The 17,973-nt window shown below is 35.9% G+C and overlaps 1 protein-coding gene across 1 annotated transcript; it reads left to right on the top strand.

The window, feature by feature from the left end:
• Window positions 1-5,443: 5,443 nt before the first annotated feature.
• Window positions 5,444-17,442, top strand: LOC117989726 (uncharacterized). Its single transcript, XM_069503852.1, has 15 exons — window positions 5,444-5,967; window positions 6,840-7,213; window positions 7,475-7,695; window positions 8,306-8,408; window positions 8,864-8,991; window positions 10,090-10,380; window positions 10,831-10,992; window positions 11,563-11,691; window positions 12,165-12,649; window positions 12,979-13,162; window positions 13,861-14,056; window positions 15,036-15,802; window positions 16,349-16,538; window positions 16,869-16,982; window positions 17,165-17,442. Exons 1-15 carry the CDS (start codon window positions 5,954-5,956, stop codon window positions 17,233-17,235), a joined length of 3,429 nt encoding a protein of 1,142 aa, XP_069359953.1. The 5' UTR covers window positions 5,444-5,953; the 3' UTR covers window positions 17,236-17,442.
• The last annotated feature ends 531 nt before the right edge of the window (window positions 17,443-17,973 follow it).

The raw sequence follows: 17,973 nt of genomic DNA, 5'->3' as shown, positions 1-17,973 counted from the left end.
AATGAATTGCTAACTTTACTGAGCCTAGAGGCGGGAATTACAAGTTTATTTTTATTTCTAGTATTTATATTATGACAGTCACTTTTTTTTTTAAATTTATTTATGTTTTTATGTACGTACAGTAAATTTTCAAAAATATATTGATTATGCACTGTCATAATTTTAACTTCCCTAAATTTAGTTCTCAGCGACTCTCGTGGCCCCATACTGTATATGGCTCGAACAGCCCTTTTCTGCAGCACAAAAATAGAATTAATATCAGCAGCATTACCCCATAATAATATACCATATGACATAATGCTGTGAAAGTAACTAAAATATACTAGTCTCGCAGTTTCTATGTCTGTCAACTGGCGAATCTTTTTTACCGCATATGCGGCAGAACTAAGTCTGTTCGATAAGTTATTTATATGAGAGCCCCATTGAAGTTTTGCATCTAACGTTATTCCAAGAAAAATAGCGGTATCCACTAAATCTAATTCCTCATTATTAAGTTGCACAGTGGTTTTCACCTGCTTAACATTTGGTAAAGTGAATTTAATACACTTTGTCTTTTTCCCGTTGAGAAGCAGGTTATTAGCTTCGAACCACTGTACTAACTTGGTGAGAGAATTGTTTACTTCATCAAAAGTTGTTAAGTATCGATTGATTTTAAATAAAAGTGATGTATCATCAGCAAACAAGACTATCCCGTAATTGTCCTTAGCGAGGTAAGGAAGGTCATTGATGTAAATAAGGAACAGAAAAGGTCCTAAGATGGAACCTTGTGGCACCCCCATTTTTACAACGGATCCGGGAGATCGCTTTCCATTCACGTCTACCCTTTGTATTCTATCATTTAGGTAAGAACTCATCAATTCCAATGCTGCACCCCTAATTCCATAATGGTGCAATTTCGCGACCAATGTTTCATGATCAACGCAGTCGAAAGCCTTGGATAAATCACATAAAACGCCAAGCGCATCACGTGATTCCTCCCAGGCTTCAAATATATTTAGTATTAACTCAACACCAGCATCGGTTGTTGAGCGACCCCGTGTAAAACCAAACTGTTTGGTGTGAAATAAATCATTAATGTTGAAAAAATTAAGCAGTTGAGTTAAAATTATTTTTCAAAGATTTTACTAAAAGTGGGTAGTACAGATATCGGTCTGAAGTTAGTGGGGTCACTAGTACTACCTGATTTAAATAATGGAATTATTTTACTATGTTTCATTAAGTCTGGAAACTCACCACAGTCAACACAATTATTGAATATTAATGCTAACTCGGGTGCAACAATATCAATTAATGATTTCACAACGTTAACGGAAATGCCCCACAGATCATTTGTTTTCTTATTATTAATTAATTTAAAAGCTTTGATAACGTCAGAGCAACTAACGTGACTGAATTCAAACATTTTATTACATTCAGGCACGTTATCCTCCAATAGTGAGAGAGCGGCGGCTGCTGAAGAGTTCAATGATTTTGTAGTAGAAACAGGAATATCTGTAAAGAAGGTCTCGAAAACGGTTGCAACCTCGGGGTCTGACGTAATCAACTTGTCATGATATTTTAGTTCAAAATTACAAGTTTTATGTGTCACTCTTCCTGTTTCTTCGTTAACTATTTTCCAGGTAGTTTTTACTACATTGGAGCTGTTTTTAATTTTTGCCTGGATATATTTTGACTTGGCTGCAATGCACTCTCTCTTAAACTTTTTGGAAAACAGTTGAACGTACTGCTTGAATTCGTCACCAGTATCATATTGTCGCTCCGCATACAATTCATATAGTTTTTGTCTACTTTTATGTAGTTCTACTGTTGCCCATTCACTAAAAACTTTTGCATCAGTAGTCAAGACCGATTTACTGGTGAATATTGAGTTAAATATAGTATTGAATATATTAAAAAATGTATTATACATTTCATCAGGACTAAACCCATTTGACAAAAATGGAAGGTGTTTTATAAGGCTTAGTCTCATATTCTCAATTCGGTCAGACGTTACTGGTACAAAGGTTATTCTACGTTTAGAATTTTTTTTCTTCAAATTTTCAAACTGGATCAACTGTCCACAATGATCCGAATCCAATTTGCTAATTATGGTTTTAGTAATTGGATTTATATTTGTAAAAATATTGTCTATACATGTGGCGCTAGTTACAGTTATTCTTGTAGGCTCCATAAACATGTTGGATAGGTTGTAGGATTTGAAAAGATTTAATAATTTGCCATTTAAAGGGCTACTTTCCAAAGTATTTACATTAAAGTCTCCGCACACAATCAGCTTTTTATTTGATTTTGAGATTTTGAATAAGACTTCATCCATTACCTTTTCAAAAAGATCAAAGTTAGACAAGGGTGGTCTATATACAGACACAACAATGAATTGCTCAAGTTCAACTGAGGATAGTTCTATTGTTCGCTCAACAGACAGGCTCTCTATGTCATTTCGATTCTTGAATTTTAATTGTTTGCTAAGCAAAATTAACGAGCCGCCATGAATCGCATTGGTTCTGGTGAACGAACTACCAACCTGGTGATTACCAAAATTGAATGTATACTCATGATTTTTTAACCAATGCTCAGTTATACATAAAATATCAATATTGAAATTATTCAAAAAAAGTTCTATTTCCAGATCTTTCCCTCTGATACATTGAATATTTTGGTGCACCAGATTGATAACATTAGATTTTTTGCAACAACTTGCAATTTCTAATTCTTTGCCGGTGAAGCTCTGTATACTTTGATGTACATTTTTCATGTGACAGGGCTCCTCCGTTGTCTTACTGTCTAGTTTAAACAAGCAATAGGGTTCCTAATAGTACTTACACTATTGCTCGAGTCAATAATAGAAAAATTAGTACTAGAAGTACTCGAGTCAATATTATAAATATTTGTACTAGAAGTACTTGAGTCAATATTATAAATATTTGTACTAGAAGTACAGTTTGTATAAGAGTCAAAAGAGTTTGTTACAACACTTGTAACTGAATCATTTAAATTATGTGCTAATAGTGAGGCAATATGCATCTTACATCTCTTCGGCAGATACATACTGTCTCCGGTCAATTTAAACTTATTAGTCAATTTAATACTATTAATGTCAAAATAAAAAATAGCTTCACTATAATGTTTAGTGAGATTATACATTTTCAAATTTAAAGTATGTATTTTATCATTTTGTTGTTTGTTTAATGTACCAGAATAAGGAAAAGCACACAAAACAAATTTACATTTTGTTTTCTCATGTAGGAGCAATAATTTTTGAATGCATTTTACAATCTGTTGTTTTTTGACTTGTAAACTGTCCCCAAACAATAATATAACATTTGTATTACTATCCAATGATTTTTCATTTAAGTTATTAATTAAATAGTTAAAACTAGCTCCAGGAGAACATCTATTAATCACTGAATGCTTTAAACAACAGCTCATTATGGAGCCCAGACCTCTACCTAAGCTGTCAGAAATAATTATAGTTTGTTTTATTGGCTTAGCTGAGGGATTAATATTGACAGATGAAGGAACCTCTGTAACATCAATACTACACGGAACCTCTGTAACATCAATACTACACGGAACCTCTGTAACATCAATACTACACGGAACCTCTGTAACATCAATACTACACTGCTCTGGACAAGTATCTGTTTTCACAGGGAGCGGTGCAGGACTATCTTGGTGAACAATAGGTACATTTGGAGAACATTCATGCTTATTGGTTAATGACTCAAATCGAGCCATGTTATAGTTACTTAATGCTAACAATTCATCTGCTGCCAGTATTTGCTCATCAATCTGTTTTTGTGACAGCTCGTATTGGTTTGTGACATTATGTAGCGAATAAGTCAATTTGGAAATTTCATCATTTAAGGTTTGAACATCCAAATCATACTTATCCCGGAGTTCTGTAATAGATAAGCAATAAGCATCGAGCTTATTTAATAATTGAGAACGTTCCTTTCGTAATGCAATATTTTTTGTATGAGTTTTTTGAGATTTTATCAAACTTTTGGTTTTTCTAATTACTTTACTAAGTTTTATATATTTTTTTATTTTGTTGTGGCTATTCAAATATACCAAGTTATGTTCCGGCAATGACTTGGTATTACTAGCACACGGACTGTCACAAGTCAGATCTATGATCACTCCTGGCGCGTCTGGGGATGAAGTGAGCAGCTCGTCGTACAAATTATTTATTGCCTTTGTTTCATGGCTTTGCAATTGAGACTGAAGGTCGTCAATTGTTTTCTGAGCTCTACTCAATTCATTCTCCAACATAGAAATCCTGCTAAGAGCCTCATCATATGTTTGGATGCACTGATTGAATGAGCCGACCGCCTCCTGAAGTTGGTCCCGTTCTTCCAGTACTATAGTATGAACATTGCTTAGGTCAGCCAGTTCAGCCTTCAATTGAGTGTTCTTTGTAATAATGGCTCTTAACTCAGCTTCACTGTCGTCTTGTTCCTTCAACAACTGCTCATTTAGCTGTTTCAGTGATTTTAGTTCCCGGAGGGCATTTTTTAGTTTCACTTGCTCCTCCATAGCTACTGCCCTCCTGGTTGTTGGTGCCATTGTGTATGTGTACTACTCTGAAACACACCAAATAATATATGTGGGTGAAGGAAAATAAAATTAAATAAAATAAAGTTTAAAGTAGGTATTACAGATATGAAGATGGAATGATCTTTGAAAACAGAAAAGAAAGAACAAAAGATTAAAGACTTAGTGAGATACTTATAGTTATTTGGTATATCTACACCTACACTAACTGGACCAAAATATTACAACACAATAATGTACTTAATTTGTAAAAAATTAGGTGTCAATATGAAATGCAAAGTTCATCACTTATTACTATTAAGTACTTATTAATTTATAAAGTTATTGTTTTGCATTAGACTTAGTATTTATTATGTATTGTGTAATGTTAGTATTGTCTGAGGCAATATTCGTTATTCTCCAACTATACTTCCACTATTTGTCAAGTAAGTGGAAAAAGGTTTTTGCCTAGTGTGAGGAGGGACGTGTCTCGATGTTCTCGAGAAAAGAAAGAGTAGTGAGTATAGTACCTAACCTAATTATGTAAAATAACATTGAAATACATAAAATATAAGAATAAGTTAGGTAATAGAAGCAATACTCCCCAAGTTTAAGCCGTTTATTTTCAAACACTCGGCAGCCACCCTCCGTTTAAATCCTTCTTCTGGTTATGTCGCTTATGTATAGTCGCATGTCACAGTTATTTACAGTATTTACAACCGCATAATAATAATTTCACACTGTTTTTTCACTTATTTCTAGTTAATTTTAATATATTTCAATTTAAATTTAAGGAACAGCTGATTTTTCTGCTGTTCTCTGAAGCTGTTGTTATGAATCTATGTTTCACCGTCTTTGAAACGTAGGTAGCCCTTGACTGCAATCTCACCTGGTGGTAAGTGATGATGCAGTCTAAGATGGAAGCGGGCTAACCTCCAGGTTCCTACCCCTTTTAAGGGGTATGGCAGTTTTTATTAAACCCATGTCCCTTTGGTTTCTACACGGCATTGTACCGGAACGCTAAATCGGTTAACGGCACGGCTTTGCCGGTAGGGTGGTAACTAGCCACGGCCAAAGCCTCCCACCAGACTAGACCAGAAATTCAGAAATTAGAAAATTCCAAACCCCTGCCAGGAATCGAACCCGGGACCTCCCACTAATAAGATCACAGTGCTTACCATTGCGACAGGGAGCTCGTCACAAAACTCCAAGCATATCTACTAGCTCTTTAGAGTCATAGTCAGCTAAAAAATTTTTTATATTTTTCAATCAGTGCTTGGTGTCAGTGACATCATGTCAGGGTTGGGAGATCACCACCATAGAGCATGTCGGAAGCCGACTGAAGGGATACCATCCCTTGCAGAGGACACTGGCGGAGAACAACGGCTCCCAGTGTGGATACTGTAGTCCAGGATGGATCATGTCCATGTATAGGTAAGTCCTATTGTCATTCGTAGGATATGTCACTAAACTATATTTTAAAATTTCTTTTTTGTTAACGTTGTTGTTTGTCAAAATTGGAATATACTTTTCGTCGCTAAAAATAAAGGGATATTAACTAAAAACGTAAATCACTGGAGACAAAATTACAAGCAAAAGTCAGTTGAAGTTTTAACACTATACCAGACAATCAATAAGAGTAATTTATTACCTATTTTGAATAAATCATTTGACTTTGAATCATTTGACTTTGAAATCATTTGACTTTGAAGATATTATTACTGTATTTAATGTTATCAAAGTCACAAGGCCAAGTAGAGGTCACACTACAGGTGACATTTTCTCGTTTTTAGGGTTCCGTACCTCAAAAGGAAAAACAGAACCCTTATAGGATCACTTTGTTGTCTGTCTGTCTGTCTGTTAAGAAACCCACAGGGTACTTCCCGTTGACCTAGAATCATGAAATTTGGTAGGTAGGTAGGTCTTATAGCTGACATTCGGGGAAAAAATCTGAAAACAAATTAAATTGTGGTCATGAACTAGTAATTAGTATTTTCAATTTTCGAAGTAAGATAACTATATCAAGTGGGGTATCATATTATAAAAGGTCTTCATCCGTGCATTCTAAAACAGTTTTTTTATGCACCATAGTTTTTGAATTATTGTGCAAAATGTCTAAAAAATACGACTGTAGTACGGAACTCTCGTTGCGCGTGCCTGACTCGCACTTGGCCGGTGTTTTATTAACAACGACCGCAACTTCGTCCGCGTATCAGAACTTGATTCTTTGAACATCCGAAATGTGTCTCAACACTGCTTTTGGGACGCCTAACGCCTTAAAAATATAATTTGTTTTGAATTTGCAGCCTCTTGAAGAGTAGTAGACCAACAATGCTAGAAATAGAGAGATCACTCTCCAGTAACATGTGCCGTTGTACAGGCTACAGGCCGATACTAGAAGCATTCAGAAAGTTTGCCTCCGACGCTCCAGATCAAATCAAGCTGTCAGACATCGAAGAGCTACATTTGTGTACAAAGACTAGCGACGTATGCTCAGAAACATGCAATGAGCGGGAATGGTGTTTGGTGACAAAGGATGCCTTAGAGGAAAGTATCATATGCATGAAGTTAAAAGATGGTAGAGAATGGTTTAGAGTATTGACAGTGGCGGATATCTTTAAAGTACTACGAGAAAAAGGCACCGATTCTTACATGTTGGTAGCTGGCAATACTGGAAAAGGTAGATGTATAGTTTGACACAATAGAAATAAAAATTAATCTTTAAATGAATTTATAGAAAGGTTTAGAATACATATCGAGAAGAACCAGCAAAAAACACGGTGGTTGCTCTTTTCAAAAACTATTTTTACAATGATATGTAATGTTCGCTAATAACTGTGCTAGTTAAAAACATTTTTTTTTTGTTTCTTGATGGAAATATTATTTGATTACTTATTCAAAGTTTTTTTTTGTAATGAAATTACTTACTTTTATTTTTCAGGAGTAATACCGAAAATTGAATATCCTCAAAACCTAATTGACATCAGCGGAGTATCTGAACTTAGAGGTCACTTGATCGATCAAAACTTAGTTATCCGAGCTGGGACAACTTTGACCAATTTTATAGAAATTTTAAAGGAAATTTCTGATACTGAGAATTTTGAATTCCTAAGCCAATTGATTGATCATCTTGGATGGGTGGCGCATCTTGCTGTTAGAAATGTTAGTCAAGTAGATCATCATATTTTTCCTCATATTTTGTTATATTACTGATGTAATTAAAATTACAAAAACCGGCCAAGTGCAAGTCAGACTCGCGCACCGAAGGTTCCATTCTACAGTCGTATTTTTTCGACATTTTGCACGATAAATCAAAAACTATTATTTTTATTCAAAGACATACCTACCTGCCAAATTTCATGATTCTAGGTCAACGGGAAAGCTATAGGTTTCTTGACAGACAGACAGACAGACAACAAAGTGATCCTACAAGGGTTCCGTTTTTCCTTTTGAGGTACGGACTACGGAACCCTAAAAACCGACCAAGTGCGAGTCAGACTCGCGCACCGAAGGTTCCATTCTACAGTCGTATTTTTTCGACATTTTGCACGATAAATCAAAAACTGTTATGCATAGGTAAAACCCTTTCATATGATACTTAATTGATTGACTTGATACCTTGATATAGTAATCTTACTTTCTGTACATTAATATACCTACATTTTTCAACAAAAAATTATCGTTTAGATAAAATCATTTAAAATGGTTAAGAAGAAAAAAAATATTTATTTCTCCTATTAATATGTTATAGTTTTTAATTTGTGTTTCTCAGTTAGGTACGATAGCAGGAAATCTGATGCTTAAACATCAGGACAACAAAATCTCTTCAGATATCTTTCTGCTTTTGCTAGCAGTTGGAGCACAATTGACACTGGGTAAGTTCTTCGTAGGCCACCTGTTACTGTGGTCTGGGGTTTGATCCCGGACAGGCACCTCTAACTTTTCGAAACCATGTGCGTTTACTTTCTTAAACGGCGAAGGAAATCATTGTGAGGAAACTTTTATGCCTGAGAGTTTTCTTTAATGAACCGGATTGGGTCAAAACTAATTAAACTGCTGCTCGATTCCGGTAGAATGACAGCTACAATATCACGATCACAATCACCTCTGATTGGTTGACGCTCGCTCACTATTGGCTACAATGCGTTGTTGTTACAAGAAATGCACAAATTCAGTCAATCACAATTGAGATTGTAATAATGATTGATGGAGGTTTTACGAAATCGAGCTACTGCTTCATATCTCTACTACATTTCAGTGGACAGGAACCTTAATGTTCTTATATTGGTTAGCAAAGAAATTGTTAATTTTATATTTTTAATTTTTGCAGTCCTTGCACCTGGTGTAACGAAAGTTGTTGGTCTGGAGAATTTTCTCGCTGAAAGTATGATAGGAAAATTAATATTAAACATCTTAATCCCTCCGCTCACCAGAGAAAATAGATTAGTGACGTATAAGGTGTGTTGTTCTTTGGTTTTCTTTATAATCTTAAAACTAATTTAATTTCTAAGATACTCGTGATACAATAAAGCTGTAGGTCCGTAGTATTAGATTTATCACTATTTCAAAACGCTTATGAAACTAACGAAAGACTAGTAAAATGGGTTAAATAAAGTTACTACTCAGGTAAAACGAATTAAATTATAATTTTTGCCAAATAATTTATTGAAAAAAATTTCAGTGGGATATGGGTCCCATAGATACCGCAGAATTCGAAAGATTCATCATTATATCTCGTGATATAAGTCTTTGGATGGCCATTGTTAAAGATAGGTCTTCCGTAAAGAGCTGTATCACACACCTGGTCCTGGTCTTCTTCATCTATCCGCTTCCAATCCTCCTCTTTATATCGCTAGTCCAAAGTTCTGAAGCGTGCATGTGTTCCCGACTCTAGAATATTCCAGCTCTAACAGCCATCCTCCTCCTCCTCCAAATTCCTCAGTGCTTGAAGACCAAAGTCTTCGAACAGTGCGTGTTGCCAGTGATGGCATATGGATCCGAGACATGGTCGCTAACTATGGGCCTCATAAGAAAGTTCAGAGTCACTCAGCGGGCGATGGAGAGAGCTATGCTTGGAGTTTCTCTACGTGATCAAATCAGAAATTAGGAGATCTGTAGGAGAGCTAGAGTAACCGACATAGCTCAAAGGGTTGCTAAGCTGAAGTGGCAATGGGCAGGGCACATAGTTCGTACAACTGATAGACGTTGGGGTCCCAAGGTGCTGGAATGGCAACCTCGCACCGGAAGACGCAGCGTTGGAAGACCCCCCACTAGGTGTCGGACGACATCAGACGAGTCGCAGCGAGCCGCTGGATCCAGGCGGCGCAACACCGTGGCGTGTGGAAGTCCCTACAAGAGACCTATGTCCAGCAGTGGACGTCTATTGGTTGATGATGATAATGATGATGAACAGCCATCACTTCTACTACAAAAATGACTTTTCCACTTCCACGTTAACTTTCTGATAGATTAGGCTTAGAAGATGAATAATAAGTAGATGACAAGCGGTTCCCCATAAAAATAACTTTGAAGAAAATAAACAATTTAAATTTTCAGGTAGCAGCGCGATCTAGAAACGCCCATGCGATGGTGAATGCTGCATTTTTGCTAAAATTTAACAAATCAGATAACATAGTGCAAAGCTGTAGGATCGTGTATGGTGGTTTATCTCCTAAGTTTAATCGAGCTAGAAAAACTGAAAAAAATCTCGTAGGAAAGAATCTTTTTAGTAATGATACACTGCAGATGGCTGTACGAATACTATCAAATGAACTTGTAGTTGTGGAGAACCCTCCAGAACCTTCAGCTGAATATAGAAAACAAGTAGCTCTAGGACTATTTTATAAGGTATGTACTATGTATGAAGGAATTATAACAATAACTGACCATTAATAATATGAAAATTATAATTACATAACTTACCTATCTGGTAGTATCAAAATAAATTTTCTTAATAGAAAAAAACAAAGACACAGTTCACTTTCTGAAAAGATTTCATTATTAAGATTTTAGAATATTTCATGAGGATGGTTTCTGAATAATAATAATTAGTCTTACATAGATTCTTAGTTCTAAGTGTTGTGACATTTTCAACAATAATGATTTATTAGCACCGCAGTCCCATCATGATCACGACCCGTGCAATTGGGTTGAAATACCGACAGATAAAAACATTCAATTAATCATGTTATGTACCCGTTATCTACATTAAATTATGTCGTTAAACCACGAAATAAAATTAGGATCATTAGTAAATAATGTAATTCTGAAGTACTTCATTAGATGTTTATATTTCAGGCCTTGTTATCATTATGCCCAGTTAACCTATTAGATTCACGCTTAAGGTCCGGTGGTGGAAATATTCATGAATCTAGACCGATATCGCAAGGTACTCAAGTATTTCAGACGAACCCAAGTTTATGGCCACTTAATCAACCAATTCCAAAATTAGATGCGTTAGTAAGTATGAATCATTAATATAATCGATTGGTGAAATCAAATGCTTGAATGAAAGATTGATACCACAAAAAATCCTATATTTTGTACAAGTTATTATTAATATTACAAAAACATCTGACTACGCTAGAGGTCAACGAACGTTGCGAGTAGGTCACTCGGAGTCAATGCCATGTCGTAGGTGGGGCATTGACTTCAGTTTTGCAAGCTATAAATTGCGGGTGTGAAAAATACCAAATCACTAAAACTAAAAAATGAGGCAAATGGTTATTGGCATTGTATTGTGTTTAGATAGTATAACAATAACGCTAAGTTTTTACTAGCGTTCTGGTGAATACAGGGTATATTATGAACGTGTTCTATGAAAACCTTTTAAAAATCTATGGATGTACCTAGTGAAAGTAACAAAGCGAACGTGACATAGTGCAATCAAAAAAAGCATTTTTTTGTTCAGTACTAGTAGATTCGATTATTGTGAAAATTGCAAATACCTATTGATTAATCATCCCTTTATAGTTGCAGAAGTAAGTTTATTATATTGTGCAAATTATAAAACAAAAATGTCTTATATAGGTCCAGTGTGCAGGAGAATCTAAGTATGCGGAAGATTTAAACTCATTGCCACGGGAGGTATTTGCTGCATTTGTCCTAAGTACTGTGGCATTGGGAACCATAGACAGCATAGATGCTAGTGAAGCCTTGGTAAGTGTAAAGTTTACGATCCATGAAAGCCTTGCTCCTGCCTTTGTTATTTTGCTTGTAAATATGAAAATATTATACTCAATAGAGATTGATTATGATTATAACCAAGTATTAGACATACAAACAGATATATTGGGTTAAGGTATTTTATTATGTATTCGCTAATTATAAATAAAACTAGCTTATGCTCGCGATTTCGTCCGTGTGGACTACATAAATTTAGAACCCCCATTTAATCCACTCTTTACAAAGAACATACCCTCCAAATTTCATGTCTCTAGGATCAGTGGTTTAGGTTGTGCGTTGATATATAAGACTTTTAATTTTATATATATAGATATAAAAGTGCGCGCACTACCGAATTAATTCCGCACCGGATTTTCATACATTTAAATTCAAATTACGGATTTTAAAACGCACCGCAACTCGCATCCAAAACTTTATTAAAATACGTGCTTATTTGTTATTTTTAGAAACAACCAGGAGTTGTAGCATTTTACACTGCCAAAGACATACCTGGTGTCAACTCATTCACAACAACAAGATTGCCATTCATTGCCGCCAATGAAGAGATACTATGTAGCGGTAATGTTTTGTACTATAATCAGCCTATAGGAATAGTTGTAGCAGAATCCAACTATATAGCTAATAGAGCAGCACTCATGGTCAAAGTTGAATATTCTAACGTGAGGAAACCAGAAACAGATGTAAGAACAAACAAAAATAATCCAGATAAAGCTAAGTTGTATAGATCAATTGACGCGACTGATAGAGGCAATAATGTAATAAAAGTTATAAAAGGTGATTACACAATGTATGGACAAAGTTATTTCTGCACAGAAAACTTGAACTGCACATCAAGGCCTACAGAGGAAGGATTAAAATTACGGCCTTCTTCACATTATTTAAATAGTGATCAGTTCTTAACAGCACAATGCCTGAATATTGAACACAGCAGGTATGTTGGTTATAATGTGGTTATAATATAAAAGTGTCAGTTTCCTGAAAGCAGGCAACAATTTAGATCAAAAAAATTTAGGAAGCTTAAAGGTAAACCAATATTAGAACTAAGTTTATGGATGCAATGAAATATTAGAACTAGAATCCTAACTATTCAAAATACCTGTAGATTTCCTACTTTTGAAACTATGTATAATAATGTTTACAGCAGAAAAAACCAAAGCTAGCTGCGATATAAAAAGAAGACGTTCATTCCTATGATATACGTTTATTATGTAACAAAGGAGGTATAATGCAGTTGGTTCAGTCAGTCATTGTATCTTTCAGGGTCGATGTGAAAGCACGCAGACTAGGAGGTAGTTTTGGAATAAAACAAACCAGGCAAACCCAGATAACTACAGCTTGTAGTATTGTCGCTTTTAAGTTAAACAGACCATGCAGACTAATTTTGCCACTCAGAACGCAAACACGTGCTCTGGGAAAGAGAATGCCAGCTTCTACAAATTTTGAAGTAAGTATTATTTTTACGACCTCCTTGGTGCAGTGGTGAGCGCTGTGGAAGGTCCCAGGTCCGATTCCCGGCAGAGACAATTTGATGGCTAGTTATCACCCTACTTGCAAAGCCGTGCTGGGTCTGAGGTCTGATCCCAGGCATGTGCCTCTAACTTTTTGGAGTTATGTGCATTTTGAGCAATTAAGTATGTCGTGCCTTAAAGTTGAAGGAAAACATTGTGAGAAAACCTACATGCCTGGGAGAGTTTAAAGTGTGTAAAGTCTGCCAATCCGCACTTGGCCAGCGTGATAGACAAAGGCCAAACCCTTATCATTCCTAAAGATGGGTCCATAATGATGATGATAGACATTTTGTAATACGAAAATGATAAAAAAACAAGTAAGTGAATAATAGATATCTAAAACAAAATAGCTCTCAATTTTTTCGCAATGTAACATGAGAATGTTGTATTGTGCTTAGTTAATGAAAGACTCGGCAAGCGCAGTGTGGGATGACCTCCAACCCGCTGGACTGACGACCTTAAGAAGGTAGCGGGAAGTGGATGGATGAGGAAGGCAGAGTGTAGTGTGTGGAGTGTGTGGTGGCGCGCTCTTGGGAACGCCTATGTCCAGCAGTGGACACAAACAGGCTGATTGATTGATTGAATGAAAGACTATAATTTCAGTGGAAATCAAAGAATTATTTTTGTCGTTTAGGTTGGCGTAAATGCAGATGGTGTAATTCAGTATATCAATTATGATATTTATAATGATAATGGATGTATTTTAAGCGAACTTATTATAGAAGTAATAATACTAAATTACAATAATTGCTACAATAAAGACAAGTGGAACTTCAAATGCTATACTGTGCTCACGGACACTCCGTCAAACACGTGGTTTCGTTCTCCTGGTAAGTGTCGAGTTGCCTGCAAAATTGCAATTGAGGCCTTTTTCTGATTAGTCGGAACAGTAGTGTGCCATCAACACCCTCGGATGTCTAAAACATACCACTCTGCCTCCACTATTGCACATGTCTGCAGAAAATTATGCCGAGCCAAGAGAATTTTAACTTCCAGTAGTAATGGCACAGAATACTACTAGTGCAATTGTACTAATGGAAAAGGCAAATAGAGTATGGTGAAAAAATCGTAAAGAGGCTTTTGGCCAGATATGGGACAGTAAAGGCTAATTCAGACTTGATTAGTACTAATACAACAATAAAGTCCGTAGTTTTGGTGCGAGCGGCTCTGTAATATGCCGGGCAGCTACTGGGCATGCATACAGACGCGGTTCACCAAATCTGCCGAGCTTACTGCACCAATCAGGAATCCTCCATAGAAATAAAAGCCGCTCATTAAGCTTTCGATACCACGTATACCGAGCGTACTCATGTCCCACCGCTGCTGGACCGACTAATCAAAAAAGGGCCTTAATATAATTACTGTGCAGTTGATAGAACTGCATCATAACTGACAGACTGCACATCTGCGTGCAGTCAGCATGCATTTCACAATGTGTGCACTTGCTAGAAATATTTGATTACTTGTAAAAAGTATGGCATTCAGTGGCGTGCAGCTCATAGAAGCATAAACGCACTGCTTACCCTTATTGTAACAAATCAATGCTTACTTTTTATTATAACCTGCCGTAAAATAAGTTCATACCTAAATGCATACCCTGGCTTGAACTCCTGTGCACGCCACTAATGGCATTGTGCGTTTTTGAAATTTGTTAAACTTTTATCTCAGCTAAAAAATATACTATTTTATTTATTTATTTAAGATTAATTCATTAGGTCCTAAATATCATTATATATTAAATTTAATAGGTACAAAGTTTAAAACAGAAATTTGTTTTTTTCTAATTGTTGTAATATTATTCTTTGACAGGAAATTTAGAAGCCATGGGAACTGCTGAAATGATATTGGAAAGAATAACATATGAACTAGGTCTCGATCCTCTAACTGTACGGTTGAACAACATAGACGCAGAATATTACGACGATCTAAAAGAAATGTTTGACACTCTTAAGAAAAAATCTGATTACATAGAGAGAAGAAGTGCCGTGGATAAATTTAATGATGAAAATAGGTGGAGAAAACGAGGATTAAGATTTACTTGTATGAAATGGTTTGGTTCTATACCATTTATAATGAATGTGATATTGTCAGTTTATCACGGAGATGGCTCTGTTGCTATAATTCATGGTGGAGTCGACTTAGGTCAAGGTATTCATACCAAAGCGACCCAAGTTTGCGCGTACTTCTTAAAAATACCAATAGACAAAATTCATGTAAAAGCAAGTAACACAAAGGCAAATCCAAATAATTACTTCACTTCTGCAAGTTTAACTTCTCAGAATACTGCTTTAGGAGTGAGAAAATGTTGTGAAGAGCTTTTAAAGAGATTAGAGCCCGTAAGAGCACAAATGAACAATCCAACATGGGAGGAACTTATAGCTGAAGCTTACAGATTAGGTGTAAATCTGCAAACTAATTCATATGTAGGGTTTGACGATTTAATAGAATATAACGTGTATGGTGTGGCCTTAGCTGAGGTTGAAATTGATATTTTAACGGGGCAGTGGGAAATACTGCGAACTGATTTATTAGAGGATGGAGGACGCATTGTTAGTCCATTTATCGATGTGGGACAAGTAAGTGAGAGCTCTAGACTCGTTTAACCTCTGACCAACTGCATTTTTTTATCATTTGTTTTGACTTCAATTCAGTTTTAGGTTTTAGGTTTAACCGGATTTTTTTGTAGTAGCCTAATAATTTCTTGAGAAGTTGTCGGAGTCTCAGCCCGTACCTTAACCACGTTAAGCCTAACGGCTTAACGGTCCTGCACCTGATTTCTTTCCGGACAGCCATTGGACTATGAGAGTGAAATGATAGAGAATGTAGCTGTATTTGCACCGACATTTTTTTTAAATAATAGCCATTTTAGCCATGTTAAATGACTAATATTCCCCTTTCCTCTGCAACTAAGCGTCAGGCTTATGCTAGGAGTAGGTACGACAATAGTGAAACGGGCGAGGTTTGAACCGTCGTCGACCTTTCGGTTTTCAGTCCACTCCTGTACCGGTTGAGCTATTGAGGCTATATTTGTGCATTACAATATCTCCTGCGGAGCTACCTAGTTTTTGTTTCATTTGGTCGTTGATATTCGGTCAGGAAGAACATTAATAATATGATTTTAGGTGGAGGGCGCGTTTGTGATGGGAATAGGATATTGGACGACTGAGGAGCTGGTTTACGACACAACTACAGGAGAACTCCTTACTGATAGAACTTGGAACTACTACGTACCACAAGGCACGGATATACCACAGGATTTACGGGTATATTTTAGGGACAAGCCAAACAGTGATATCATTTTAGGATCAAAAGGTATGAAAATAAAATCTAAATTTTTTTAATGTGTGTAATTTGTTAGAAACAAACAGCGAATTTGTGGAAAACAACTAGAGATGTTCTATTTCACGATAACCGCTTGGTTGTAGTAGTGAGTGTAACGATAAGCGTTAATGCGTTTGTGTGCGTAACGTAAACCGCGTCGCGGTTGAGACTGCTGGTTCTGCAATTTTTGATATGCACATATTTAAAATTATTTTATAATACGAGAACACTTGTTTCAAGAGCTTTCCCTATAATGAAGCGTTTTATAAAATTTCTGTAAAACAATAATGAGGTAGTTTCATATGAATGGTCTCATTTCAGCACTGAGTGAGCCCCCCACATGTATGGGAGTGGTGGTACCACTAGCAATGAGAGAAGCAATCGTTTCAGCCAGGCTAGAGGGTGGGATACCTTCGACTGAGTGGTTTCCAATTGGTAATGCACATTATTTTTTTGAACTTTTTTTTTAATTTATAGACTAGCGTTGTTTTCAAATTTATTCGCTTTAATAATGAATTCTAGCCGCATAAGCTACCGCTATACAAAACATCACATCATTTTATTACTACAGTCCAAGACCCTATTATAACTTGAATAGTGTCTATTTTCTGTTTCAGATGGACCATACACCGTTGAAAAAATTTGCTTAGCGTGCAAGACCAAAATTGAAGATTTCAAGTTTTATTAGGTAACTTAGTTGAACCGTTTCGCCTTCGCTGGGGAAAAAATGATCTGAAAAATCTTTTCTTCTAACTTTTTCAACATTCGATTGCATAACTTCACAAGCTTGATGTTGTTTTTTTATAATTACTTAAATAATGCAATTTCATAATTTCTAAGTAATTTTACAATAATAATAATTGTCTTGAACCTTCACTTATATTATTTATTAACTTTATTCATCATTCTTTTATCGTTTTTAATGGTCTAAACATAAATTTCTCTTTTAAAATAAATTTTTCGTTTGGGTATTAAGTACATAACTATTTGTCATTAAATATTATAAGCTTACACTTGGGTACCTACAATTTTTATTTTTCCTAAAATATTTCCCATACCTTTACAAACATTCATCATCATCATCATTGTCAACCAAAAGATATTCATGACTGCTGGAGTGCTGGACATAGGTCTCTTGATGGGACACGTGCCACGATCTTGCACCTGAACCGCCTGAATCCAGCGACTCCCTTCGACTCGCTTGATGTCCACCTAGTGGGGGTCAACGCTGCCAGAAGGTTTCTGCGATTGGTGTATCCTTTAAGTCAGGAATACTTAAACAAAAACGCGAGTTGAGCCGTTTTTTTTCTCAAAATTGGTTATTGTTATAGTCGCGACTAAGTGTGGTTAATTCTATTGTACACAATTTCTAAACTAAATTAAACTGATAGGTTTAAATCTAGTGTTATCATTTATCATACAGACT

The sequence above is a fragment of the Maniola hyperantus genome, chromosome 16 (assembly GCF_902806685.2).
Source record: "Maniola hyperantus chromosome 16, iAphHyp1.2, whole genome shotgun sequence".
Classification (NCBI taxonomy): Eukaryota; Metazoa; Arthropoda; class Insecta; order Lepidoptera; family Nymphalidae; genus Maniola; species Maniola hyperantus.
This window is presented reverse-complemented; position numbering and strand designations above follow the sequence as displayed.